Source organism: Chrysemys picta, chromosome 6 (assembly GCF_011386835.1).
Source record: "Chrysemys picta bellii isolate R12L10 chromosome 6, ASM1138683v2, whole genome shotgun sequence".
In the NCBI taxonomy this organism is placed as follows: domain Eukaryota; kingdom Metazoa; phylum Chordata; order Testudines; family Emydidae; genus Chrysemys; species Chrysemys picta.
The window spans coordinates 641927-667786 of NC_088796.1; the positions used below are offsets into that span (position 1 = coordinate 641927).

General features: G+C 55.4%; 1 protein-coding gene across 3 annotated transcripts; it reads left to right on the top strand.

The window, feature by feature from the left end:
• Positions 1–435: 435 nt before the first annotated feature.
• Positions 436–25511, top strand: LOC101938531 (avidin-like). 3 transcript variants are annotated; one of them, XM_065598558.1, is made up of 5 exons: positions 436–732; positions 2818–2946; positions 5196–5406; positions 6834–6951; positions 25182–25511. In XM_065598558.1, exons 1-5 carry the CDS (start codon positions 664–666, stop codon positions 25213–25215), a joined length of 561 nt encoding a protein of 186 aa, XP_065454630.1. In that variant the 5' UTR covers positions 436–663; the 3' UTR covers positions 25216–25511. The 3 variants fall into 3 exon arrangements, with proteins under 3 accessions (XP_065454630.1, XP_008173122.2, XP_065454631.1); XM_008174900.3 differs by lacking the exon at positions 25182–25511 and adding an exon at positions 7725–8585 and having other exon boundaries at positions 438–732; XM_065598559.1 differs by lacking the exons at positions 436–732; positions 2818–2946; positions 5196–5406; positions 6834–6951 and adding exons at positions 19684–20415; positions 22140–22347; positions 23873–23993.
• The last annotated feature ends 349 nt before the right edge of the window (positions 25512–25860 follow it).

Sequence of the window (25860 nt, forward strand, 5' to 3'; positions counted from 1 at the left end):
AGCTGCCGAGCTGGGGTTCCAGCCGCTGACCTCCTGCCAGCCGGTTAACAACTGATCACTCAGAAGCCTGTGTGCAGCTTAAAGTATCCAAATCCGGGCCAGACATCGGAAAACTCAGCAAGGAAAAGCAAGGGCAAGGCTCACACTAAACTGATACGAGCTGCATTTTAATTTAATTTTAAATAAAGCTTCTGAAACATTTTGAAAACCTTGTTTACTTTACATATAACAGTAGTTCGGTTATATAATATATAGACTTATAGAGAGACCTTCTAAAAATGTTAACATGTGTGTCTGGCCCGCGAAGCCTTAACTCAGAGTGAATAACTGAAGACTCGGCACAGCACTGCTGAAAGGCTGCCGACCCCTGGTCTGGACATTTACATCTGGCAGGGGTCCCAGCATTGCTGGTCACATGTCCCTTTCCCTTTCCCTTTCCTTTTCACTTTCCCTTTCACTTTCACCCCCTTCCCAAAGCCTGTGCTTGTTTCTGGGAAATCAGCTACTAAGGGGAAAAGGAAACAAACAGAAGATGAAAATGACAATCCCACTGATGAGCTGTTCACTCCGAGGACACAGCTCAGAGGGCCCCTATCAGCTGTGGGGCCAGAGCTCACCAGAGAGAGGCACAGCTGACACCTGCAGTCACCTTCCACTCCAGAGATGATAAAGAAGATCAGCTTCCCGGTGGCTCTGGGGCTGGCATTCCTGGGGGCTTTATCAGGGCAGAAGGTTTGTCTGGATGAGGGGCCGGGGGGGGGGCTGGGCGCTGGCTCTGGGGTGTCTCAGGCCGGGGCAGGGTGAGGAGTCAGGGGGGCTGGGTGCTGGCTCTGGGGTGTCTCAGGCTGGGGCAGGACGAGGGGCCGAGGGGGCTGGGCGCTGGCTCTGGGGTGTCTCAGGCCGAGGCAGGGTGAGGGGCCGGGGGGGCTGGGCGCTGGCTCTGGGGTGTCTCAGGGTGGGGCAGGACGAGGGGCTGAGGGGGCTGGGTGCTGGCTCTGGGGTGTCTCAGGCCGGGGCAGGGTGAGGGGCCGGGGGGGGCTGGGCGCTGGCTCTGGGGTGTCTCAGGGTGGGGCAGGGTGAGGGGCCGGGGGGGCTGGGTGCTCGCTCTGGGGTGTCTCAGGCCGGGGCACGGTGAGGGGCCGGGGGGGCTGGGTGCTCGCTCTGGCTCATCTCAGGCTCTTGGTCCCCCAGTGACTGGGATTCACTTTCAGGTAGGGTTTTATCTGGGTTGGGAGGACTTTAGGGAGGCTTCAGACACTGTTTCTTGAGAGGGGGATAGCTCAGTTGTTTGAGCATTGACCTGATTAAACCCAGGGTTGTGAGCTCAATCCTTGAGGGGGCCACTTAGGGATCTGAGGCAGAAATCAGTAATTGGTCCTGCTAATGAAGGCAGGGGGCTGGGCTTGATGTCCCTTCCAGTTCTAGGAGATAGGATATCTCCATTATTATTTTATTTATATTTATTTTAACGAGGCACCAGTGGTGGAGGGAGATGTGCTGGGTTCTTCCCCTCTCTGGGGGCAGGCAGTGGGCTCCTGGTTTGGGCAGGGGGAGTAGGAGTTGGAGGCAGGGGAGTGAGAGGTGATGGGGACAGGCATTGCACTGACACTGGGGGAGGTGAGAACGGGGTGTGTCCCCTGCCCTCCCCCCACCCCAGGCAGGGATTTCACCCCATGAATATCTTATGCACAAGCTTTAAAATCTTTAGCAATATGTGGGGGCCCTCAACCAAGCAGGATGCTCAGTACAACGGGCCAGAAGCAGCAGGCTTAGTTCTTCACACAACTCACAGTCAACCTGTGGAACTCCTTGCCAGAGGATGTTGTGAAGGCCAAGACTATAATAGGGTTCAAAAAAGAACTAGGTAAGTTCATGGAGGACAGGTTCATCAGTGGCTATTAGCCAGGATGGGCAGGGATGGTGTCCCTAGCCTCAGTTTGCCAGAAGCTGGGAATGGGCAACATGGGATGGATCACTTGATGATTCCCTGTTCTGTTCTGTTCGTTCCCTCTGGGGCATCTGGCATTGGCTACTGTTGGCAGACAGGACACTGGGCTAGATGAACCTTGGTCTGACCCAGTCTGGCCGTTCTTATGTTCTTAACCCCTGTGTTACTCAAGTCATCAGCATTAAAAGCAAGACTGAGCAATTCCTTCCAATCTGAAACCCCTGTTCTGTCCTTCAGCAGCTCCCTGGGACTCAGCCTCCAGCCTGAGAGTCCCTGCCTCTGTGTAGTCTGGGTTTGTTTCATTTTAGATCCTGCTGCTGAAGACTCAGGGATGGCCCTGGCTGGAGATGGGACACTGGGCGGGTGGGCCAGGGCTCGGAGGTGGCAGGGAGCATCCTCTCTCGCAGGGGCTTGGCTGGCTGGTTCCTGCTCCCACACTCAGGGCCTGACTGAGCACCACATGTGGGGTTGGGAAGGCATTTCCCCCAGGTCAGCTTGGCCGGGACCCTGGGCGGTTTCTCTTTCCTCCGCAGCGTGTGGCCTCGGGCCTCGGGCATGGTGCCTCTCGGTACCGCCTGGCTTCTGCCTGTGGCACGTAACAGCCTGGTCTCCTGGGCCTGCCAGACTTTGGTCTCATTTCCGTTGTTGGGTTTAGTGGGCGGTGCTGGGTGGGTCAGTGGCCAGTGACAGCCGGCAGGACCCTTCTGGCCTTAAACGCTGTGTCTCTATGGGCAAAACATCAGCCCCAGGGGCGTGGCCAGGGTCTGGGCACCCGCTGGCATTTTCGGGAGCAGCAGCACCGGGCGCTGGCTGCGTTCGCTGAGTGTCTGCTAAGGAAGGCAGCTGCTCTTCTCTGCTCTCTTTAACAGCTGCTTTGCCAGGAAGATGAAACTGTCACAGAGGGAAAGAAACGCGCAGAGGAGGAGAGAGCCACAAGGAAAACAAAGCCCAGGCCTGGACCGACTCCTGGGCACCAAAGGCAAGCAGCAAACTGCAAGGTAACCTCAGCCTCGGTGCCCGTGCTGCCCAGGCCCCAGCTGGTACCTGGCTGCAGCCCAGGATGCCCGTCTGTCTGGGTAGCTTGAGGCTTTGCAGGAAGTGTGGAGGCTGAGATCCTGGTTGGGCTTTGCCTCCCCTAGCCCCGCCCGCGGCCAGGCTCAATTCCAGATGGGGGCAGCGTGTGAGACGGGGGGAGGCCAGGCTGGTAGCGATGGTGCACCAGCCTGGTGGCCAATACACTACAGGAAAGGCCCCTATGGAGCATGTTGCCGAGGAGGGAGCTGGTTCCAGGACACAGGCTGCAGGAGCAGAGCGTGACTGACCTTGGCGACCAAGGCGCGAGGGGCCCAGGTGGCAGCCCAGCCTTGCTTACGGGTGCAGTGACGTTACCCCACGCCGTGGGGCGAGAGCAGCTGGGCCCTTGCGCAGGCTGGTCACAGCCCGGGGCCGGAGAGAAGTGAACTGGAATTACAGCTGGCTCCCTCCCCCTTTCCCAGCCGGGTGGGAGGGCAGAAGCCGCTCAGTGCTGTGTGCTCAGTGCTGTGTGTGCAGGCGTCTCTGCTCTCCGCACAGAGCGCTGCTGGGCTGATACGCTGGATAGACGCCTGGCGGCTGAGCTCAGAGCCCAGAGGCCAGAGTGGTGAGCGGGGGCAGGGGCACCAGTGAGCAGCATCACTGAGTCAGAAGATGCCCCGTGTGTGCCTGTCCACAGAGCCACCGTGCGGCCTGGGGAATGAGCCCTAATGCCCACGGGGAGACCCTGTTCCCCTCCGTCTTGGGCTCCTTGCTGGCCTGTCTCCCTGTCTGCATTTGCATTTCATCGCCCCACCTCTCGCCCGCTCTGGGAGCAGGGGTCCGTCGCGCCGTACATACGCAGTTGGCTCGGTTTGTACGTTGTGACAGTGCTGCCTGTGGGAGCCAGCTGAGGTCACTCAATCAGCAAACAAAACGGGGCAGACAAACCCCAAACGCTGGTGGATATTCCAATACTTAGATTTACCAACCAGCCCAAAACAGCTTCTATAGAACCTCACTGGTTACTCAGAGTCCAAACAACGCAGTTCCCTTAAAGTGCCCAGCCTCAGGCCTCCGTCCAGACACACCTGTCAGATATGATGATGATTACTGAAAATCTTCTTTCATCATATAAAAGAAAAGGTTCTTCCAACCCCAAAGGATCAGCCACACACCCAGGTCCAATTATAACTTAGATCTTATCCAAAATACACAGTTATAGCCAATTCTTATTAACTAAACTAAAATTTATTAAAAAGGAAAAGAGAGAGAGTGTTGGTTAAAAGATCATTATACAGACAGACTTGAATTTAAATCTTGAGGTTCAGGTACATAGCAGAGATGAGCTTGTAGTTGCCAAAATTCCTTTTAGAAATAGTCCATAGGTTATAGTCCAATGTCCATATTCAGGGTAGCTCCAGTCAATTTCGGCCTGAGAAAACAATAGACTTAATGCGCCTTCCAAACATCCTGGCAATGAGCACAGGGTAATTTATCCATTAAACAGTTCAGATACAGGTTACCACAACCTTCAAAGAGACATAGAGACAATAATACTATTTCCCTCAAGTGTCTTCCTAAATGTTAATATTCCTTTTTTGATCTTTGAATTAAAGCTATAGCAATAGACAAGACTTGTTTGCTTATATTACAAGACCTGAGCAAACATCTACCCTTCTATCTCTAACAATGCAGACTTACATTTCAAAGCTCTATTAATTTACAGATCTTCCTAACCAGTCTCTAAAGTTCAACCATGGGTCAGGTCAGTCTGGGAGGTAATTAACTCTTTCTGGTCCTGTCATCTTTCAATGAGATATCGTATTACACTCATAGCGTCACATATGTTATAGGCCAGCTCGCTGCACGCCCGGCCCTGGGACATTCTGGCCAGAGGACTGACCCAACCCGTCATAGACAGACGTGGTGCTACAAAAGAGCTAAGCTCCCACAGCTGATGGAAATTATCAATGACATTTATTGGAAAGAAAAAGTTAGACAGAAAAATGTGAATGAAAGTTTGGAGTTGTTAAAGAAGAGTTCAGCAAAAGCCCCCAGAAATCATGAGATTAGCATTAAAATCATGAGATTTTTATAAATTAAAAAGTTCAGCCGTCACTGTCCTGCGTTCGGGGCTGTCGAGGGCACAGCCCCGGCTTAGCATCTGACCCCACAGTGCTGTGTACAGGGCGCTGATCCCGCCCACCCACTGACCATGTCCCTCCCCTTTCAGTGCATCCTGACTGGCTTGTGGAGGAATGAGCTGGGCTCCCAGATGCAGATACAGCAAGTGAACGGGGACGGCACCTTCTCTGGCAAGTACCACACGGCTGTGTCGCTCGCTCAGAGACCCATCCAACCCGCGTCCCTCAACGGGTCCCAGCACTTCGATGAGGCGGGGCAGCCGACATTTGGCTTCACTGTCAACTGGAAAAGCTTCTCAGGTAGGAGGCCCCAGGGGCTCCAGCGCCCGGTGGGGGGCAAGGAGGGGAACTCGACTGCCTCCCAATTCCTCCTGGGTCGGTCCCTGGCCCCTCCCCACTCGTTGCTCCTTCAGCCTCTTCTTCCCTCTCCCGACTCGGCCCGTTTCTCGTACTGCCCTTTGCCTGGCACCGTGTTGTACTTAAAGTACTGCACAGGATCTTTTCAGGGGGAATAAGACAAAACGCCACATTTATTAGTAATACATGTATTCATTAACACTGTATTATATGCATATAATATATTACACTTACACTCACACACACACACAAACACATTTCGTCTTGTTGTTACCAATTAGTTGCTTCCCTTAACTTTACTGGCCAGGTGAGTTAGATGGGGGAGGGGGTGGAGCCGGGCTTCTGCCGATCCGGATCGATGCTCCCATGTTGACAAGACGAGACCCGGGGTCCTCTGCAAGACACCTCACTTTTATAGCAGCTTTCCTCTTATGCAAATCTATACCAGATTCAAACTCTGTGTCTGTGTCCATTGGTCCTTTGTGCTGCTTTCTTTTGAGTGTTGTCCCAATGCTGCAAAGAGGGTGTTTCCAAAAGAAGGTGCTTGCTTCTAACCCCCGAGGCCGTCGGTATGTCTGCTTGTCTTTAATGAGCCCACTTGACACGTTTTATTGTCCTTGGGTCTGGCTCCCAGCCCCTCTCCAACAGTTGAGGCTGTCTGGAGGTGCTGCCTTCCATGCCTTGCTCATCCACACCTCATTCATTCAACAGGGCAATTGATTAAGAGGGGGGGGGGGGGGAGAGCTCTTGTTCTACTGCTAGCAAAAAGAATTTTTTCTTCTATCTTATTCTATCCTGAGGGGCTATAATATTATACCAAGGGCACTGCAAAGTTTCTAAATGAGGCTTTGATACAAAGTTCCATGAAAACAGAGGTCACACGTGGGTAGACCCACCACAAGGTTATATGAAGAGGCACAATGTAAAGTCATATGAAAATTATCAGAGATTGATCTACAACCGCCTCCTGCTCCCGTGCATCCAGTAGCCTCCATCCCTGCCTCCCCTCTTCCCCCTTTTAGGGCTCTTGGCACCAACCCTTGGCCTGGCCTCAGCAGTAACGGCGAGCACGCTGGGAACAAACATGCTTGGCCATCTTCCGCTCCCAGGCCAGGCGTGTTTCTGGAACCTGCCTTCTCTAGCGTAACTACAGAGCAACATGGGGCGACAGGCAGATGAGTAGTCACGTGGCTCGGTGCGCTATGGGGGCTCAGACACTATGGTGAGGAGCACTAGCCTAGCCTGCTGGCACGGGGACTCTATTACTGGCCCAGACACGAGCTGCGCTGTGGGGGACACACACACACACTGTGGGGGACACAGAGGGCAGCTCTGACTTTCACCCGAACTCCTGCTTCATTCCCTGGCAGACTCAACCACCGTCTTCACGGGCCAGTGCTTTGTGGACGAGAACGGGAAGGAAATTCTGGAAACCATGTGGCTGCTGCGAGAGAAGGCCAAAGCCCCAAATGGCTGGGAAGCGACCAGGTGGGTGACGGGACACAGACTGCCCAGGAGTGAAGGTGCTGCCTGCGGAGCCGGGACAGCAGGGCCTGGCCCCGTCCCTGCTCCGAGCCCCCTTACTCTGAGCCCCCGGGAAGCGGGGGGCTGGCAGTGAGAGGGAAGCTGCCCTGGGGAGTTCATCCAGCTGGTAGTGCCTTTCCCGCGTGGTGCTGCTCCATGCGCCTCCCCGCACACATGCTGGGGTGGCTGCGGAGCCTGCAGGTGCCTTGTCTTTCTCCGCCGGCGCTCCTCTGGGGGGCTGCAGGGGGCTGCCTGCCCTGGGGGGCACCAAGGGGAGCTTTGAGCAGGTGGCTGCTGATGGGTCCCTGCCCCCAACAGCCCTGCTGAGCACCACTGGGACGTGCAGCCCGCGGAGCCCCTGCCCACCCCTGGGTGCTGCTGGGTGGCTCTGAGGCCAGGCCAGTGCGGGGTGCCCACAGCCACGCTGCCTCCCTGGGCTGGCAGCTGGGTGCCCCTGTGAGGTAGCGCCTGTAGGAATTGCCTGCCAGCCCCTTACCTACCCCTGCATGGCGCTGCTGGGACCCCAGTGAGATGGAGCCTGGAGAAGGGGCGTTCCCCAGACAGCGGTGCTCAGCACCCAGGCCGGGCGCCCTGGGGATGGGGTGTCCCTCTCTGGGCTTCTCTCCTCAGGCTCATGAACCTTCTGCCCCTGCCTCCTTCCCCCCTCTAGTGTATGGGGCAGCCCCGAGCGCGGGCCCCTGCTGGGCCAGTAACCACAGCTCTGCGCTTCCCCGCAGGGTCGGCACAAACGTTTTCACCCGGATCAACGGGCAGAACGTGGGAGAATCCGTGAGGAGCGACCTGTGACCTGTGACCCCAGCAGCACCGTGACCCACTCTGCAGCCCCAGGGCTCCTGGCCCTCCCTCCCCTGAATCTCTCGAGAGCGTCTCACCCGGCCTCAGGGCTGTTTGCTGGGCTGCAGAGGCGCCGTCTCTGTCTCCATCTCCCCTCGCTCTCCGGTTACACCCCCAGAATCGCTGCCCACGGCCCCCCACGCTGCAGTTTAGTTCCTTTCCCAGTAAAGCTCTAGCGCGGGAGGCAAATGAGTCTCTGGTGTTTTTATATCTCTTGGGGTGAAGCTGTTGCTGACACGTGATTCCCACCTGCCCGTCTCTGGACTCCCTGGGAGGTGCCGGATTCTCTCCCACGAGCCGGGCCCTTCCTGGGACGCCCCTTGGCAGGTTCATCCCCCTGGCTCGCTCCTTTGCTCACTGGACATTCAATAACAGATTTAGAAGTAGCCATCATTCAACAAAAAAACTTCAAAAACAGACTTCAAAGAGAAACTGCAGAGCTACAATTCATTTGCATATTTACCACCATTAATTTGGGCTTGAATAGAGACTGGGAGTGGCTGGTTCACTGTAAAAGCAATTTGCCCTCTCTTGGTGTTGACACCTCCTCATCAGTTATTGGGAGTGGACCACATCCACCCGGACTGAATTGGCCTTGTCAGCACTGGCTCTCCACTGGTAAGGTAACTCCCTTCTCTTCATGTGCGAGTATCTCTATAATTTTCATTCCATGCATCTGAAGAAAGTGAGGTTTTTACCCACGAAAGCTTATGCCCAAATAAATCTGTTAGTCTTTAAGGTGCCATCGGACTCCTCATTGTTTTTGTGGATACAGATTAACACGGCTCCCCCCTCATACTCCTTTGCTCGCTGCCCGTCCCTCTGCCCAGCAACACCAGCTATTAGCCTGGACTCAGTTCAGCCTCGACTATCCCTGGTGCTCTGACCTGGGAGCCCCCAGGCGTCCCTGTTACCCCGACTCCCACCCACGTTGCTACTGAAATTTCCCATCCGAGGCAGAAACTGAGGGAACATCTGGACCTGCCTGAGTGGCCTGGTCAGAAAGGGGTCAGGCTGCGTCAGGCAGCACCGACAAACGCCCGGGAGACTGGGGCATGGGGATGTCTGACCCCGGTCAGAACCCGCCCAGCTGCAGAGACTGCCCAGCGCTGGCACCGCCGCAGCATCCTGGCTGAACGTCCAGCGCAGGCGCTCAGAGGCCCTTTGGGCAAGAGGCTGCAGAGCGCGTGTGAGTCTCTGCACAACCTCGCTCCACAGGCTGCCAGGAGCTGTGCTCCAGTTTCCCTGACCGGGGCCAAGGTGTCCACAGCACTGCCAGCCCCCAGCCTTCGGGCTCAGGAGCCACCCCAGCCCCCCAAAAATAACGATTGACTTAAAAATCACGGGGGTTTTAAACATAACACTGTGTTGTTAAAACTGCCGTCCAGTTATTGAGCCGTTAGGGGAAGCTGCCAGCTGCCGTCCACATCGTGTGATCATCTCAGGTTCAAAATGCCACTTTAAATGCACACCCAAAATTGCAGGTTGCAAAGAAAACCTTCCAAACGTGACCAGAGTGCAAAGCGGTGCAGCAATGCTTGCCTGAGTCTGCAGGCAGCCTGACACAACAGCTCTGAGGTGTGGACAGCTCCATGCAGCTCATGCGGTGATAACTCAGGCGGCCAAAGATGATGATGTAAATGTCAACATGATGAAGTATTTCCCTGCATGACAGAAAGGGAGGACCAGAGTGTGAAGAGTGACACGCTCCCTTCTGGAGACTTGTCTATATGGGAAAGTGACAGCGGTCTACACTAAGGTGTGAATTCAAACAGCTCTAGTTTGTATGGCTGTAACGCCCGCGCGGACGCTCATATTTGGACAGGCACGCCTTTCTTCAGTTCCGTTTATTTTGTTTAAGAGGTTTAAGATTAAGTGAAAACAGTCGCTCTTAGTCCGGAATCAGAGTGTCCACACGGGGAGTTATACCGGTATAACAGGCGCGTCGGTTTAACCATCGTGGTGTAATTACATGGGTAAAATGCTTCCGTGTGGCAAGCCTAACTTGACCTGTAATCACTTGGGTTTCCTGTCATAGCGCCCCCGGGTGCCTGGAGGTGGCATTGCAAGGGGTCCTCAACCCTTGTACCTCTGCAGCCCATCTGCCTCCCGTCGGGTCTTCCATGGCTCAGCCTTCGGGCCAGGCACCTAAAGTCCAAGCCCCTTCCGGGGTGCCCAGAACCCCGAATGAACGCCATCTTGAACAACCGTCCCAAATTAGCCTAAACAAAAGGTCCTTCTGGGCTCTACCCACATGTTGTCTTACTCTTACCAGTCCGCTGGCTCCCCAGGCTTTTCCAACTCAGAGTCCACATGCCCCGTACATCACACTGATCATCCACCCCGCCGGACCTCCTCTTCAGGTCCCTGCTCCTGTAGGCCCTGCTCAGGGTCCCGCCCCGGAGCCTTCCCTGCTCCCTGTGGGCTCTCCTAGTCCCTGTTCCCTGTCTGGACAGCCTCCCTGGATCGTCCCCTTCCCCAGGGCCCACCACAGAGATCAGTTCTATCCCCAGGGCTTTCCCCCATCTGCCCACCCCAGCCTTTCCCTATCTCCTCTCTCCTGGGTCTGCTCCCTTCAGCGGAGATCCCGCAGCTCCTTACAAGGCCCAAGTGCCTAATAGGTCTAGCTAGCTCTGCCCTCTCCAGCTGGGAGGCCATTAATTAATCACCCCACAGGTATGGCCCATGACTCTGTTTCTTCCTTGTCTAGCAGGTGACGGGGGATCCCCCCAGCACAGACCCCCACCAGCAGGCAGTGTCTGAACCTCGCTGCAGGTGGTGTCTAGGAGGTGATTCCCAGCTCACATAGATATCCTTGTGCCAGCACTCAGTGAGGTAACGCACTACCAGTAGCCGTGTAGCCGAAGTACCCCAGGCAGCGGGAGCGGTGGCATGGGCCAGCAGACTCTGTACGAACCTGCCTGGACCCCTGGACGTACTCAGGTGGCTGGCCTGGGCCATGGCTGCCCATGTTACCATGGCTACACTGCTGTTTTTAGCACACTAACTCGATGAGGTATGTCTACACAAGTGAGGAATCACCCCCAGGTCACAGTGTAGACATAGCCTCAGGGCAGATCTGTCGTAGTAGGATTTTATGTTTGTATTTTATATAATTTAGAACAAAGGATAAAGAATAATAATGTAGCATGTATTAAATGTATTGGTGTATGATTTGATCATATCCTGCCAGCCACCCTTTTTGAATAGCAGAAAGGAATGGCCTAATGGGTAGAGATACATCAGCCAGATTCTGTGTCTGTGCTGATTTCAAGGCAGTGACAGACCTTTGAGGGTCACCAATTTGTTGTAGGTTTAGCATTTTGAAATAAGTAAAAGAATGCCATGATTGTTTTCTCTTGAATTGCAATGTGATGTTCCTGTTCAAAATATTCTGTGTACATTAAAAAGAAGAACAGGAGGACTTGTGGCACCTTAGAGACTAACAAATGTGTACATTAATTCTGTTTTGTGTGTGAATGAGGAATGTGTGTTAAGAGATAAGTGTGAAGGCCATCGCTGAGCCAGATGTTCTAGGGAGGAACCGGAGACAGATGAAAGGGCGCAAGGAGGCTGCAACACGCCGCTATTGACATGTCAGAGGAGGGCAGATTGACGACTCTAAAGATGAAACAGGCACCTATCAATGGGGACAAGACAGCTGTGATCAAACCCAGCCTGGGGTACCTCCCTGAGAGACCTGATGAAAGAACAGGATAAAGGATGAGAAGGACAATTTAAAAAAAACAGCACTCATCAAACAACAAACGATTACAGAATGACAGTGCAAAACTCATTGGTCCCAATCAGGGCCAGCTCCAGGCACCAGCTCGGCAAGCAGGTGCTTGGGGCGGCCACTCCAGAGAGGGGCGGCACGTCCAGCTATTCGGCGGCAATTCGGCGGACGGTCCCTCACTCCCGCTCGGAGTGAAGGACCTCCCACTGAATTGCCGCCACAGATCGCGATCGCGGCTTTTTTTTTTTTTTTTTTTTTTGGCTGCTGGGGCGGCAAAAACCCTGGAGCCGGCCCTGGTCCCAGTGAAGGAAAATCACTATATAAACAGGGGGCCTTGCCATGGAACTTTGGGTTCGTCCTGTCAAGACTTCCCTGGAGCATCGTGTTGCAACCGACAGAACCCGGCTCTTCCCTGGCCACTAGATTGATCTGGCCTGGTAACTATAACATCGACTGGTGGGACAGTGTGTGTGTGTGTGTGTGTGTGATTGAATGCATATGCTAATTGTTGTATCTTCAATAAACGCGGTGTGTCGCCTTTTCCCCTGAAAAAGATCCCGCGTGCGTCTTCTAAGCGCTCACGTAGCCGTGCCTGAGCCAGCTCTAACCCCTGGGCCGGGAAGCTGCAGCAGCAGGGGCTCCAGCGTGGCTCGCCCTGCGAATGATGACCCGTGGAAAGCCCAGGCCGAAGCCTGCACTAATGCGGCTTCACCGCCCTGTTACCCCAGCTAGTGAGAGAAAAGCTCGCTCAGGCGGGACCACGTGAGCTACAGTCACCTCCCAGATTGCAATGCCGACGTACCCTTAGCTACTGAACATCTCTGTGCTGCCCTTGTGCACCTGATCAGAGCCCCCGTTCCTGAGCCTCCTTGTTCAACGCACAGCCCGCTGCAGTGAGCGGGGGAGTACCAGCTTTTTCTGTGCTGGGCACAGCCGGCTGCACCTGCAGGGGAAAAGGGACCCCACAGACCCGGGAAGGGTTCTCTGAGGTCTGACACTCACTGTTTCCGACAGTCCCTGCCTGGTTCCAGGCTGTGCACGGGGATTGTTAATTGTGGGTGTTGCCGTGACGTCTGCAGGCCCAGCTCCCACGCCCGGGCACCGCACACACACCAAAAGGCAGCCCCTGCGGAACGCGCCCACAGCCTCAGTACAAAACTGAGATTCCTAGGTGTGACGGGCCACTCTGACCATCCAATCTGAGCTCCTGCACAGGCCAGGCCAGAGACCCCAGCCAGGGGTCCTGCACTCAACCCCCCACAGGGGCAGCTGGCCCCATAAGGGGTGTCAGGCCCAGGTCTACCTGCGACGGGCTTCTTTCAGGAGAACCAGCCCATCCCAGCCCACCAGTGAACCGGCTGCTGGCTGGCAGCTACCTGGCTAACGAGCCCCGAGGCTACCGGAGCTCAGCTGGTCGAGGGACTCGTAGAGATACGCTGTGGGAAGGGAGGTGGGGCGGGAGCTGTGGGAGGCCCAGGCTGTGAGGAGCCGTGGGCTGTGGGCAGGAAGGCCCCAGCTCCAGGGACAGGATCATGGTGCGGGGGCGGTGGAGGTGCCTTGAGGGTGCGGCTGAGACGTGGCACTGCCAGATTTGAGGTAACTGATAGACTTAGAGGGCATCGGCCTTCCTGCTGGGAAGCCTGAGTGAGGGGCTTTCTTGTGTCTCTGGGAACTTTCTGTTAATGAATTCAGAACCTCGGAATGGGGCGGTGCTGTTCGATACGAGGGTTGGACTTAGTGATGACCTAACTGGAGAAATGAAGGCAGGGCCCAGCTGCAAGGAGGCTTGGGGATGGCCCAGGACACCTACACCCACTGACCTGGGGCGGAGCTAGTGCAGATCTCATAGACGGAGACCCCGAACTCAGTGCTGGAGACGGCACCGTGTCCCCGGGGAAGCTGTTCCAATGGTTAAACCCCCGTTGATAAAACTCTGTTCTGCCTGGAGTTTGTCTAGCTCGGGTGGAGTTACAGGAAAGTGGCAGGAGCTACCAGAGGGCTGGAGGGCGGGAGTTCGGGGGAGATGAAAGGAGCTAAGCGGGTCGGGCCCGACCTGGCCTTGCTGACTGAGGCCGGGTTTACGTAACAGCTGATAACGCCAGCAGCGCCGTATTGTAAACGCTTCCTACACTGGGGAAGGAGATTTCCTGTCAGTGCAATGAATCCACCTCTGCAAGCTGCTGGCAGCTGGCCAGCGTAGACGTGGCCTAAGTCGCTCAGGGCCGTGAAAACTGCTGCGTGCTGAGCACTGGAGTGCTCTCGCCCTAGCCCCAGTGTAGCTGCAGCTGGGCTGACAGACCAATTCTCCCTAGTCACATCTACACTGGGCGAGGGCGACATCATTCCAGTGCTCAGCGTGTGACAGTTTTCACGGCCCTCGGTGACTCAGGCCACGTCTACACTGGTGCGCGGAGAGTGGCACAGCAGTGCCGATGCAGCGGCGCGGCTGACAGGTCGCTCGTGTAACTGTTCTCCCGGCGATATAATAAAACCAGCCCCCGAGCGGCGGCAGCTGTGTCGGGGGAGAGCGTCTCCCACCAACATAGCGCTGGGCACATGGCCACTTACACCTTCAGGGGAGTGGGATTTTTAACACCCCTGAGCGACATAAGCTTTGCTGGGCTAAGTGGCCGTGTAGACGTGGCCTTAGATGGGTCCATCTGACTTTAAAGTGTAGGCCTGGCTGGAGAGCAGACAAGCCTGCAGTCATGTCTGCCTTGCAGACAGTCTCCACGAGCCCAGATGCGATTTACCAACTCTCTCTCTCTCTCTCCCTCCCTGGCGCAGGGGATGGCGCGGCTGCACCAGGCTCTGTCACTTCCCAGCATCCTGCTACTGCGCAGTCTGGGGGTTCCCTGCCTCACGTTACCGCCTGACATGCTGCTCACGTTCCTCTGCTTCAGCCCCCGCTAACTTACGCTAACGATTGCCCCATGAGCCATTACAGGCCTCGGAGCCGGGCACCTTCCATGAGTCACTGCCCTGTCGCTCTCTCTCCAGTTCTTTGGGGCTCTGCTGTCTGGCTATGTATCTGGAGTTCCCACCATCCTAGTCACAGCCTCACCCGGCCACACATCCCTTGTCACTTTCGCAGCACAGCAGCTGATCGATTCTGAGAAATCACACAGCAATAAGCAAACAAACGAGAGGGGAACCTGCCCATCCCACCCTGCAAACTGCTCACAGTGTAATGAACATCCCAGCTCCGCTTTGCCAGCTTCTGACGCTGGTATCAGCTGTGGGGCCCAGAGCCATAAACAATTTCTGCTGGGTTTTTTGGGGAGGGGAGGGCGGGGGGATTAGCATGTCTGGCTTCTCTCTGGCTCTGGGGCTGGCATCCCTCAGGGCCTTTTCAGGGAGGAAGGTACTGGGCAGACTGGGGCAGGGGGAGGGGCCAAGGGAGCTAGGTGCTAGCTCTGGGCCATCTCAGACTGGGGAAGGGGCCAAGGGGGCTGGGCACTCACCCTGGGCCATCTCAGGCCGGGGCAGGGTGAGGGGCCGAGGGGGCTGGGCGCTGGCTCTGGGGTGTCTCAGGCTGGGGCAGGGCGAGGGGCTGAGGGGGCTGAAGCCTGACCCAGAGTGGGGTATATATAATTGTAACTTGAGGATTAACAGGTTCTTGTCCCAAGATTAGGCCCAGTATCATCATATAATTTGGGAACCCCGATGTGCACAGGTGCAACACTTGCACCATAGGAACTCTATAACCTTGTAACCTGTCCTTTAAATTGGCTTCTGTACCCAATGACTGGAAGATAGCTAATGTAACGCCAATATTTAAAAAGGGTTCTAGAGGTGATCCCGGCAATTACAGACCAGTAACTCTAACATCAGTACCGGGCAAATTAGTTGAAACAATAGTAAAGAATAAAATGGTCAGACACATAGAAGAACATAAATTGTTGGGCAAAAGTCAACATGGTTTCTGTAAAGGGAAATCATGTCTTACTAATCTATTAGAGTTCTTTGAAAGGGTCAACACATGTGGACAAAGGGGATCCAGTGGACATGGTGTACTTGGATTTCCAGAATGCCTTTGACAAGGTCCCTCACCAAAGGCTCTTACGTAAATTAAGTTGTCATGGGATAAGAGGGAAGATCCTTTCATGGATTGAGAACTGGTTAAAAGACAGGGAACAAAGGGTAGGAATAAATGGTAAATTTTCAGAATGGAGAGGGGTAACTAGTGGTGTTCCCCAAGGGTCAGACCTAGGACCAATCCAATTCAACTTATTCATATATGATCTGGAGAAAGGGGTAAACAGTGAGGTGGCAAAGTTTGCAGATGATACTAAACTGCTCAAGATAGTTAAAACCAAAGCAGACTGTGAAGAACTTCAAAAAGATCTCACAAAACTAAGTGATTGGGCAACAAAATGTCAAATGAAATTTAATGTGGATAAATGTAAAGTAATGCACATTGGAAAAAATAACTCCAACTACACATACAATATGATGGGGGCTAATTTAGCTACAACTAATCAGGAAAGAGATCTTGGAGTCATCATGGATAGTTTTCTGTAGACGTCCACGCAGTGTGCAGAGGCAGTCTAAAAAGCAAACAGGATGTTAGGAATCATTCAAAAAGGGATAGAGAATAAGACGGAGAATAGCTTATTGCCCTTATATAAATCCATGGTACGCCCACATCTTGAATACTGCGTAGTACAGATGTGGTCTCCTCATCTCAAAAACGATATACTGGCATTAGAAAAGGTTCAGAGAAGGGCAACTAAAATGATTAAGGGTTTGGAATGGGTCCCATATGAGGAGAGATTAAAGAGGCTAGGACTTTTCAGCTTGGAAAAGAGGAGACTAAGGGGGGATATGACAGAGGTTTATCAAATCGTATTGAAGGGTGAACTGTCAGGTTGGAGGGAGGTTACCAGTGGAGTTCCTCAAGGTTCGGTTTTGGGACCCATTTTATTTAATCTATTTATAACTGACCTCGGAACCGATTGCAGGAGTGGGCTGATAAAGTTTGCGGATGATACAAAGGTGGGAGCCGTTGCAAATTCGGAGGAGGACAGGGATATTCTCCAGGGAGACTTGAATGAGCTTGTGAATTGGAGTATCAGAAATAGGATGAAATTTAATAGTGAAAAGTGTAAGGTGATGCATTTAGGGATGACTAACAACAATTTTAGTTACAAGCTGGGGACGCATTGGTTAGAAGTAACGGAAGAGGAGAAGGACCTAGGGGTTCTTGTAGACCGCAGGATGACTATGAGTCGACAATGTGACGTGGCGGTGAAAAAAGCCAATGCGGTCTTGGGATGCATTAGGCGGGGTATATCTAGTAGGGATAAGGAGGTGCTGCTTCCGTTGTATAAGGCGCTGGTGAGACCTCATTTGGAGTACTGTGTGCAGTTCTGGTCTCCCATGTTTAAAAAAGATGAACTCAAACTGGAACGGGTGCAGAGAAGGGCGACTAGGATGATCAGAGGAATGGAAAACCTGTCGTATGAAAGGAGACTCGAGGAGCTTGGGTTGTTTAGTCTGACAAAGCGAAGGCTGAGAGGGGATATGATTGCTATCTTTAAATATATCAGAGGGATAAATACAAGGGAGGGAGAGGAATTATTCCAGCTTAGTACTAATGTGGACACGAGAACGAATGGATATAAACTGGCCGTGGGGAAGTTCAGGCTTGAAATTAGACGAAGGTTTCTGACCGTCAGAGGGGTGAAATATTGGAACGGCCTTCCGAGGGAAACGGTGGGGGAGAGTGACCTGTCTGGTTTTAAGATTAAGTTAGATAAGTTTATGGAGGGAATGGTTTAATGGTAAAACATATTAGCCAAGGAATACCAAGCAATGGTACGTAAATAGTATAATGGCTAACAGGGGTCAGGCTGGAGACTCTTGCCTACATGCTCGGGGTCTTACTGATCGCCATATTTGGGGTCGGGAAGGAATTTTCCTCCAGGGTAGATTGGCTGAGCCTCTGGAGGTTTTTCGCCTTCCTCCGCAGCATGGGGCAGGGATCGCTAGCAGGAGAGTTCTCTGCCAATTGAAGTCACTAAAAAACAGGATTTGGGGACTTCAACAGCAGAGTCAAGGGAAGGGGTAGGGACGGTTTTGTGGCCTGCAGCATGCAGGGGGTCAGACCAGATGATCATAATGGTCCCTTCTGACCTTAAAGTCTATGAGTCTATGAGTCTAAATCATGAGCGGTGTGGAGAAAGTGAATAAGGAAAAGATATTTACTTGTTCCCATAATATAAGAACTAGGGGCCACCAAATGCAATTAATGGGCAGCAGGTTTAAAACAAATAAAAGGAAGTTCTTCACACAGCGCACAGTCAACCTGTGGAACTCCTTGCCTGAAGAGGTTGTGAAGGCTAGGACTATAACAGGGTTTAAAAGAGAACTAGATAAATTCATGGAGGTCAAGTCCATTAATGGCTATTAGCCAGGACGGGTAAGGAATGGTGTCCCTAGCCTCTGTTTGTCAGAGGGTGGAGATGGATGGCAGGAGAGAGATCACTTGATCATTACCTGTTAGGTTCACCCCTTCTGGGGCACCTGGCATTGGCCACTGTCGGTAGACAGGATACTGGGCTAGATGGACCCGGTACGGCCTTTCTTATGTTCTGAAGAAGGGCTGGCACACTAGGGGTCCCCCTGGAACGGGGGAAAGCGGAGAGCACAGGCCGGCAAGTGGCCAGCAGGAGGATGGATGCTAAACGCCTTAAGAGCGACCTGGTGGAGCTGTGCAGTCAGAGGGGGCTGCGCATTGGGAGGTCCACCAAAGAACAGCTCATTGCCCAGCTGGAGGAGAGGGATCGCTTGGATGAACCGAGCCCTGTCCCTGAGGGAAGCCGCCCGGCGGATGCAGCGTGGGCCCCGGGGCCTGACATGACTGGGAGGGGTCAGACTGCTGCCGAGGACATCCCGAGACCCTGCCTACCTGTGCCTAGGGGAGGGGTTGGGGGAAGCCCAGCGAATACTGAGGGCACCCTGACCCGGCGGCCAGCAGGGGATCGTCCCGGCGGAGCTCCCCGTCCCGGGAGCGGATGCGGCTGGAATATGGCAGGGAAATGAGACTGAAAGAGCTCGAGTTAAGGCAGCAAGAACTGAAGCAGGAGCGGGAAGAGAAGGAAAAACAGCGTCAGCATGAGCTGGAACTGGCCAGGCTGAGGAGCAGTGGGGCCCCGGCTGCGGTGAGCGAGGGGGACCCAAGACTGCAAAGAGCTTTGATAAGTGCTTCCTGGCCCAGCGTAAGGAGGGGGACGACATGGATACCTTCCTGACGGCCTTTGGGAATACCTGTGAGCTGCTCCAGGTTGACCCTGCAGACAGGCTCCAGTTTCTCATCCCCTCACTGGACCCCACAGCCAGGGAGGTGTACAGCCGACTGAAAGGGGCAGAGACGGGACTCTGAACTGTTCAAAAAGGCCCTGCTCCGCGAGTTTGGGCTGACTCCTGAGACGTACCGGAAAAGGTTCCGGAGTCAGCGTAAAACCCGCGAGGTCACATACCTACAACTAGCCAACCGGGCGCAGGGGTATGCCCGCAAGTGGACAGCTGGGGCCCAAACTAAAGAGGACAAGCTTGACCTATTCGTACTGGAGCATGTGTATGAGCAGTGCCCATCCGACCTGAGGCGATGGTTGATGGACCAAAAGCCAGAGAACCCGCAGCACGCAGGCCAGCTGGCCGACGAGTTTGTGAACAGTCAGGCAGCGGATAACAGGGAGGAGTTTGGGGTTTTGACCCCATTCCTCCCCGCCCTGTGGATCCCTCCCACGGCTCCCACCCTCCATGGGTACCCTTCCTTCTTCCTGCAGGCTATGGCCTCCTGTGCTTCTCCAGCTCACCTCTGCCCCGTAGGCGTTTCTGCCCCTTAGCTCGGCCCCACCTCTGCCCCAGCTCGGTCCCCACAGCGCTTGGCATGGCTTTGTCCTGCTCTCGCCCTCTCATCCTGCTGCGGCGGCTGCCCACGTGCTGTCTCCTCTCTCGCCCCGGTACTGAGGGTGCCTAGTTGCCGTCCTGATTCCCCATCCATGAGCCACTCTTCCAGGCCCTGGTATTTAGCGTTGTGTCGCTGGCAGCCTGTGCCGTCGCAGGGTGTAATTCACAGTCGTGTGTCTTCACAGAAACCACCCGGAAATGGGCCCGTTTCCCTGCACTGCGCTGAGCCACGCTGCTGTTCGTACACGTTCCCAGAGCCCCCCAGCAGCTCTTGGTTCCCAGGGGGCCGTTACTGCCGCCTTCGTCAGTCAATTCTCGCACTGCAACAGCCGCAGAACCTCTGGACTCCAGCGTTACATCTGGGCCTCAGAGCCCAGCGAGGAGCGAACCTGATGAGCCTCTGCACCAAAGTGCTCTCAGCCAGGCCTGGGCCTGGTTCCATCGCTTCACACGGACTCAACAGACGCTCCGGGCATCAGGGTACCGAGAGAGCGACAGTCCTGGACTTGCGTTCGGTAGGAAAAACAACAGGAGTACTTGTGGCACCTTAGAGACTAACAAATTTATTAGAGCATAAGCTTTCGTGGGCTACTGCCCACTTCTTCAGTAGGAAGTTGCACATCACTGCCTGGAAGACATGGCCCTTTTCACTTTCTCTTCCTTGAAAATTAAACTTATGCAAACAAAATATCAATTTCTTGGAACTGTTAATCAGTAAACAACCAGCGTCCATCCCAGCCCCGCCTGTGTCAAGGGCTATAAAGAGGGGCCTGACTGGGAGCCCCAGACACCAGTCCCTGGAAGGAGACTCACCTGGCACCTGCGGGCAGCCTCCACTCGCAGTAGCAATGGAGAAAACAGGCTTCTCTCTGATCCTCATCTTGGCTCTTGTGACCCTCAGCACCTCTTCACAGAAAAAGGTACTGGGCTGGGTGAGGGGCTGAGGGGGCTGGGTGAGGGGCTGAGGGGGCTGGGAGCTCACTCTGGGGTGTCTCAGGCTGGGCAGGGAGCACTGAGAGACTGAGGGGAGCGATGGGTGATGGATCAGACACTGAAATGACCGTGGGGAGGTGAGGGCAGGGTGGGGCCTTTTCCCACGCTGGGATTATGCTCTCAAGGGAATGTCTGTCTGTCACAGCAACATGCGGGCTGAACGCCGCACACCCCACTCAGTCCAGGCAGGTTATTTCCTTGTGGTGAGAATTCTCGTGCCAGACAATAAACGCCCTGAGACGGTGGCAGGGCCAAGCCAGGGAGCCCCACCGGTGCCCGAGGCACACGCTCACAAAGCTCTAGCCACCCGCGGGCACCTGGACCGTCTCCCTGAGGGAGCGGCCAAGCAGGACACTTGTTGTACTTAAAGTACTGCACAGGATCTTTTCAGGGGGAATAAGACAAAACGCCACATTTATTAGTAATACATGTATTCATTAACACTGTATTATATGCATATAATATATTACACTTACACTCACACACAAACCCATTCCGTCTTGTTGTTACCAATTAGTTGCTCCCCTTAACTTCACTGGCCAGGTGAGTTAGATGGGGGAGGGGGTGGAGCCAGGCTTCTGCCGATTCGGATCGATGCTCCCATGTTGACAAGACGATACCCGGGGTCCTCCGCAAGACACCTCACTTTTATAGCAGCTTTCCTCTTATGCAAATCTATACCGGATTCAAACTTTGTGTCTGTGTCCATTGGTCCTTTGTGCTGCTTTCTTTTGAATGCTGCAAAGAGGGTGTTTTCAAAAGAAGGAGCTTGCTTCTAACCCCCGAGGCCGTCAGTATGTCTGCTTGTCTTTAATGAGGCCACTTGACACGTTTTATTGTCCTTGGGTCTGGCTCCCAGCCCCTCTCCAACAGTTGAGGCTGTCTGGAGGTGCTGCCTTCCATGCCTTGCCCATCCACACCTCATTCATTCAACAGGGCAATTGATTAAGAGTGTGGGGGGGAAAGAGCTCTTGTTTTACTGCTAGCAAACAGAAATTTTTCTTCTACCTTATTCTATCCTTAGGGGCTATATGCATATAATACAGTGTTAATGAATACATGTATTACTAATAAATGTGGCGTTTTGTCTTATTCCCCCTGAAAAGATCCTGTGCAGTACTTTAAGTACAACACACTCAGTGCAACGGGCGGGAAGCAGCAGGCTCACTTTTCAGAGCTCCGCATTATCCCAGCCAGCAGAGTTAAAACAAGACTGAGCAATTCCCTAAAATCTGAAACCCCTTTTCTCCTTCGAGAGCTCCCGGGTCTCAGCTCCCAGCTCGCGGGGCCTGTCTGCCTGAGCCGCCGGGGGCTAGAACCGGGCAGATATCACTGCTGCTTTGCCTGGGAATTCGCCTTCTCGGAACAGAAATGTCCCAGGCCAGAGTCACTATGGAGACTGGCCTTTCTGAGCAGACTTGGCAGGGGCAGCTCGGCTGCGGATCCATCACAATAGAAATCACAGATAGAAATGGGGGGGTCCCTCAATGGCCAGGAGTCAGAGCACAGACCCCCTTTGTCACTGGTCGTCTTCCGCTTTGTGGGGTCTGTGTCCTGCATTTAGGGCTCTCGGGGTCATGGCCTCAGCCGGGCGTCTGACCCACCTGACCCCCCCCCATGCCCTCCCTGCTGACCCCCCCCCCCCTTTCAGTGCATCCTGACTGGAACCTGGCAGAACGACCTGGGCTCTAACATGACCATCTCTGCCGTGAACGAGGCCGGGCAGTTCTCTGGGTTGTACCTCACAGCGGTGTCAGCCGCAGAAAAGCCGATCCTCGTGTCGCCCCTGAACGGATCCCAGCACATCGACAACCTGGGGCAGCCGACCTTCGGGTTCACCGTCACGTGGAGCTTCTCAGGTACGTGTCCCAGCGGCTTCGGGGACCGTGCGGGCGGTTGCGGGGAGAGGAACTCGGTGCTTGATGGATAGGCTGAAATCCCCCCAGCTCCACCCTGGGGCAGTGCCTGGCACCCCCCACCCCGCCACCCGGCCTACCCCAGCCCATCTTTTGCAGCCTCCTCCTCTCATTTGTGCCCCTGCCTGTCTCAGGCCACTGCTTCAGCCTGCCACTGCCTTCCCGTCTGGGCACCCAATGGCCAGCAACCCGCTGTGGGTGATCCGGCTCATCACGGAGCAGGATCCTCCCCCGCCCCCCGACACTGAGTAACTTTGGTTCCTGCACCAAAGTCGCTGCCGTCGTCACACCGCCTCTCTGGGCGGGGAACAGCCGTTTGCCCTGGGACACTTCCGTCCCGGTGGGGCACGTTTTGGCAAAGTGGTTGCATTTGCCACGTTGTCGACATTCTTGCCCATACGCAGGACGGCTCCTTACAGCGAGGCCACGGCCACATTGAGAACAACCCTTAGCCTCTCTCTACACTACACAGTATTGAGCAACATGGCCGAGTCGCTAAAAGTCGGGCAGTGTAAACGCTGTTTGTGCCGACAAAAGTGCCGACAAAATACTTCCACCCCCTACGAGTGGGGTTCGCGTTGTCGAGAGGAGAGTTCTGTCCATGGTGTCAAAGCCTGTCAGAAACATTAATGATCTCACTGCACCCCAGCGGGAGGACAATGGCCTTACCCCAGCAACGGGGGGAAACTGAGGCACAGAGATTAAGGCCAACATTTACAGAACGCCCCAGGAATTGGGGTGCCTCAGCGGCTGGGTGCCTAGCGTAGGACACACAGGGCCTGTGCACCTGCAGCTCCCACTAACCACGTGCAGCTGTGAGCGCCGAGCACTCTGGCACACCAGGCCTGGCCACATGATCTGGGGCGCTCAGCTATCTCCCTGGGGCCCAACCTCCAAACTGATTGTGACAATATTGGAACAATCAAGTAAATGCACCGTCGCATCTCCCCCCAAATCCTCTGACAGCCGGACGGGTCTGTCCAGCTGGGTCTGCAGCCGCACGGACTCTTCCCAGGAAGTGTCCACTGTCGCCCTCGCATGATCTCAGCTCCAGCAAAGGGAGCCCAAGTGCCGGCTCCCTGTGAGTCTGACCCATGCAGCGGTGAAACCCCCGGGGCTGGTGTGCACCAGGCGCTTCCCTGGAAATGGTCCCTATAGCCAAGACCTGTGAGGTCAGAGCTCCTGGGGTCCATCCTGGGCACTGCCAGTGACTCACTGGGGCCTTGGCCGGTCACTTCCCTTCCGTACGAGATCACTGTCCAGCCCCACCTCCCAGGCTGGGCGTGGTGCCTGGGACGTGCTTGTGAGAGAGATGTGCAGGAGCGTGAGATCGTCACACGACTGGCACTCAGAGCACTCCCTCTCCCTCCCCACGCTCGTGGGCACCGTCCGGGGACACCGGGGCTCTGGGGGTCTCAGGCCGAGTGTCGCTGACTTTCGCTCTAACTCCTGTTCGATTCCCTGGCAGTCTCGACAACCGTCTTCGTGGGCCAGTGCTTCGTGGATGATCAGGGGAAGGAAACTCTGCAGACCATGTGGCTGCTGCGAGAGAAGGTCAAATCTGCAGAGGATAACTGGAAAGCAACCACGTGAGTGACTGGGAATCCTCATTCCCCGGGGAGCAGAGAGGTCTCTGGTGGTCTGGGCTCCCTGTCCCAGCCTGTGTGGAGGAGACTCAGGTGATGGGGTGGGGAACAGGCCTGTGGCCAGAGGAGACAGGCACTGGTCTGCAGGGGGGCAGCAGCGCGTCTTCCCCAGACGCTCCTGCACTGGGCACTGGGAGCTTCACCCTGCCAGGGAGGAGAAGGAGAGAACACAGGGACAGGACCATCAGAAAAGCCCCAGAAGTCCTAGGCCTCCTGTAGCGTTTGGCCGAGAGGCCGTGAATTGTGTCTGTCAGCGACGGAGCACAGCCCGCGCTGGGAACAGGAGCAAGGCCTCTGCACGGGGAGCGGCTTCAGCACCAAAACTGTCCCCAAGCCAGGCCCCGGAACAGGCTGTGCGTCTCGCAGAATCCTGGACATGTAGGGCTGGAAGGGACCTCGAGAGGCCACCTGCTCCGTCCTGCCAGGCTGCTGCAGGACCACGTACACCGAGAGCGTCCCAGACAGGCCGTGTCCCACCTGTTTGCTCGAGACCTGCAGGGATGGGCACTGCACACGCTGCTTGGTAGCCTGTTGCAGTACTGCCTGATCGGTAGAGAGCTTTTCCTAAGAGCTAACCTAACTCCCCCTTGCTGCAGAGGGAGCCCATTGCTTCACGTCCCACCTTCAGCAGACGTGGAGAACAACTGAGCAGGGAGGGGTGGGGGGCTGCAGGGGGGCTGCCTGCCCTGGGGGGCACCAAGGAGAGCTTTGAGCAGGCGGCTGCTGATGGGTCCCTGCCCCCAACAGCCCTGCTGAGCACCACTGGGACGTGCAGCCCGCGGAGCCTCTGCCCACCCCCGGGTGCTGCTGGGTGGCTCTGAGGCCAGGCCAGTGCGGGGTGCCCACAGCCACGCTGCCTCCCTGGGCTGGCGGCTGGGTGCCCCTGTGAGGTAGCGCCTGTAGGAATTGCCTGCCAGCCCCTTACCTGCCCCTGCATGGCGCTGCTGGGACCCCCGTGAGATGGAGCCTGGAGGAGGGGCGTTCCCCAGACAGCGGTGCTCAGCACCCAGGCCGGGCGCCCTGGGGAGGGGTGTCCCTCTTTGGGCTTCTCTCCTCAGGCTCATTCACCTTCTGCCCCTGCCTCCTTCCCCCCTGCTGGGCCAGTAACCACAGCTCTGCGCTTCCCCGCAGGGTCGGCACAAACGTTTTCACCCGGATCAAGTGACGGAACGTGGGCAAAGCCGTGAGGAGCGACGGTGTCCGGTGACCCCAGCAGCACCGTGACCCCACTCTGCAGCCCCAGGGCTCCTGCCTCCCCCCCACCCGCCCCCACATCCGGAATTGTTCTGGGGTCTCTCGAGAGCGTCTCACCCGGTGTCAGGACTGTTTGCTGGGCTGCAGAGGCGTCGTCTCTGTCTCCATCTCCCCTCGCTCTCCGGTTACCACCCGAGAATCGCTGCTCGTGCCCCAGACGCTGCAGTTTAGTTCCTTTCCCAGTAAAGCTCTAGCATGGTAAGCAAATGAGTCTCGTGTTTTTATCGCTCTTGGCCCTTGGGGTGAAGCTGTTGCTGAGACGTGATTCCCACCTGCCCCTCTCTGGACTCCCTGGAGGTGCCGGATTCTCTCCCATGAGCCGGGCCCTTCCTGGGACGCCCCTTGGCAGGTTCATCCCCCTGGCTCGCTCCTTTGCTCACTGCCCGTTGCTCTGGTGGCTCTAGCCAGGCTCTGTGGGTGCAGCTGCCCCCACACGTACCCTGCCCAGGTGCTCACAACCGCACATGCTGTCACGGAGTGTGGGGGACTCAGGCCCTGTACCCCCGGCTTCCTGCGATTCACCGTGACTCTCAGCCAGCCAGTAAAGTGGAAGGTT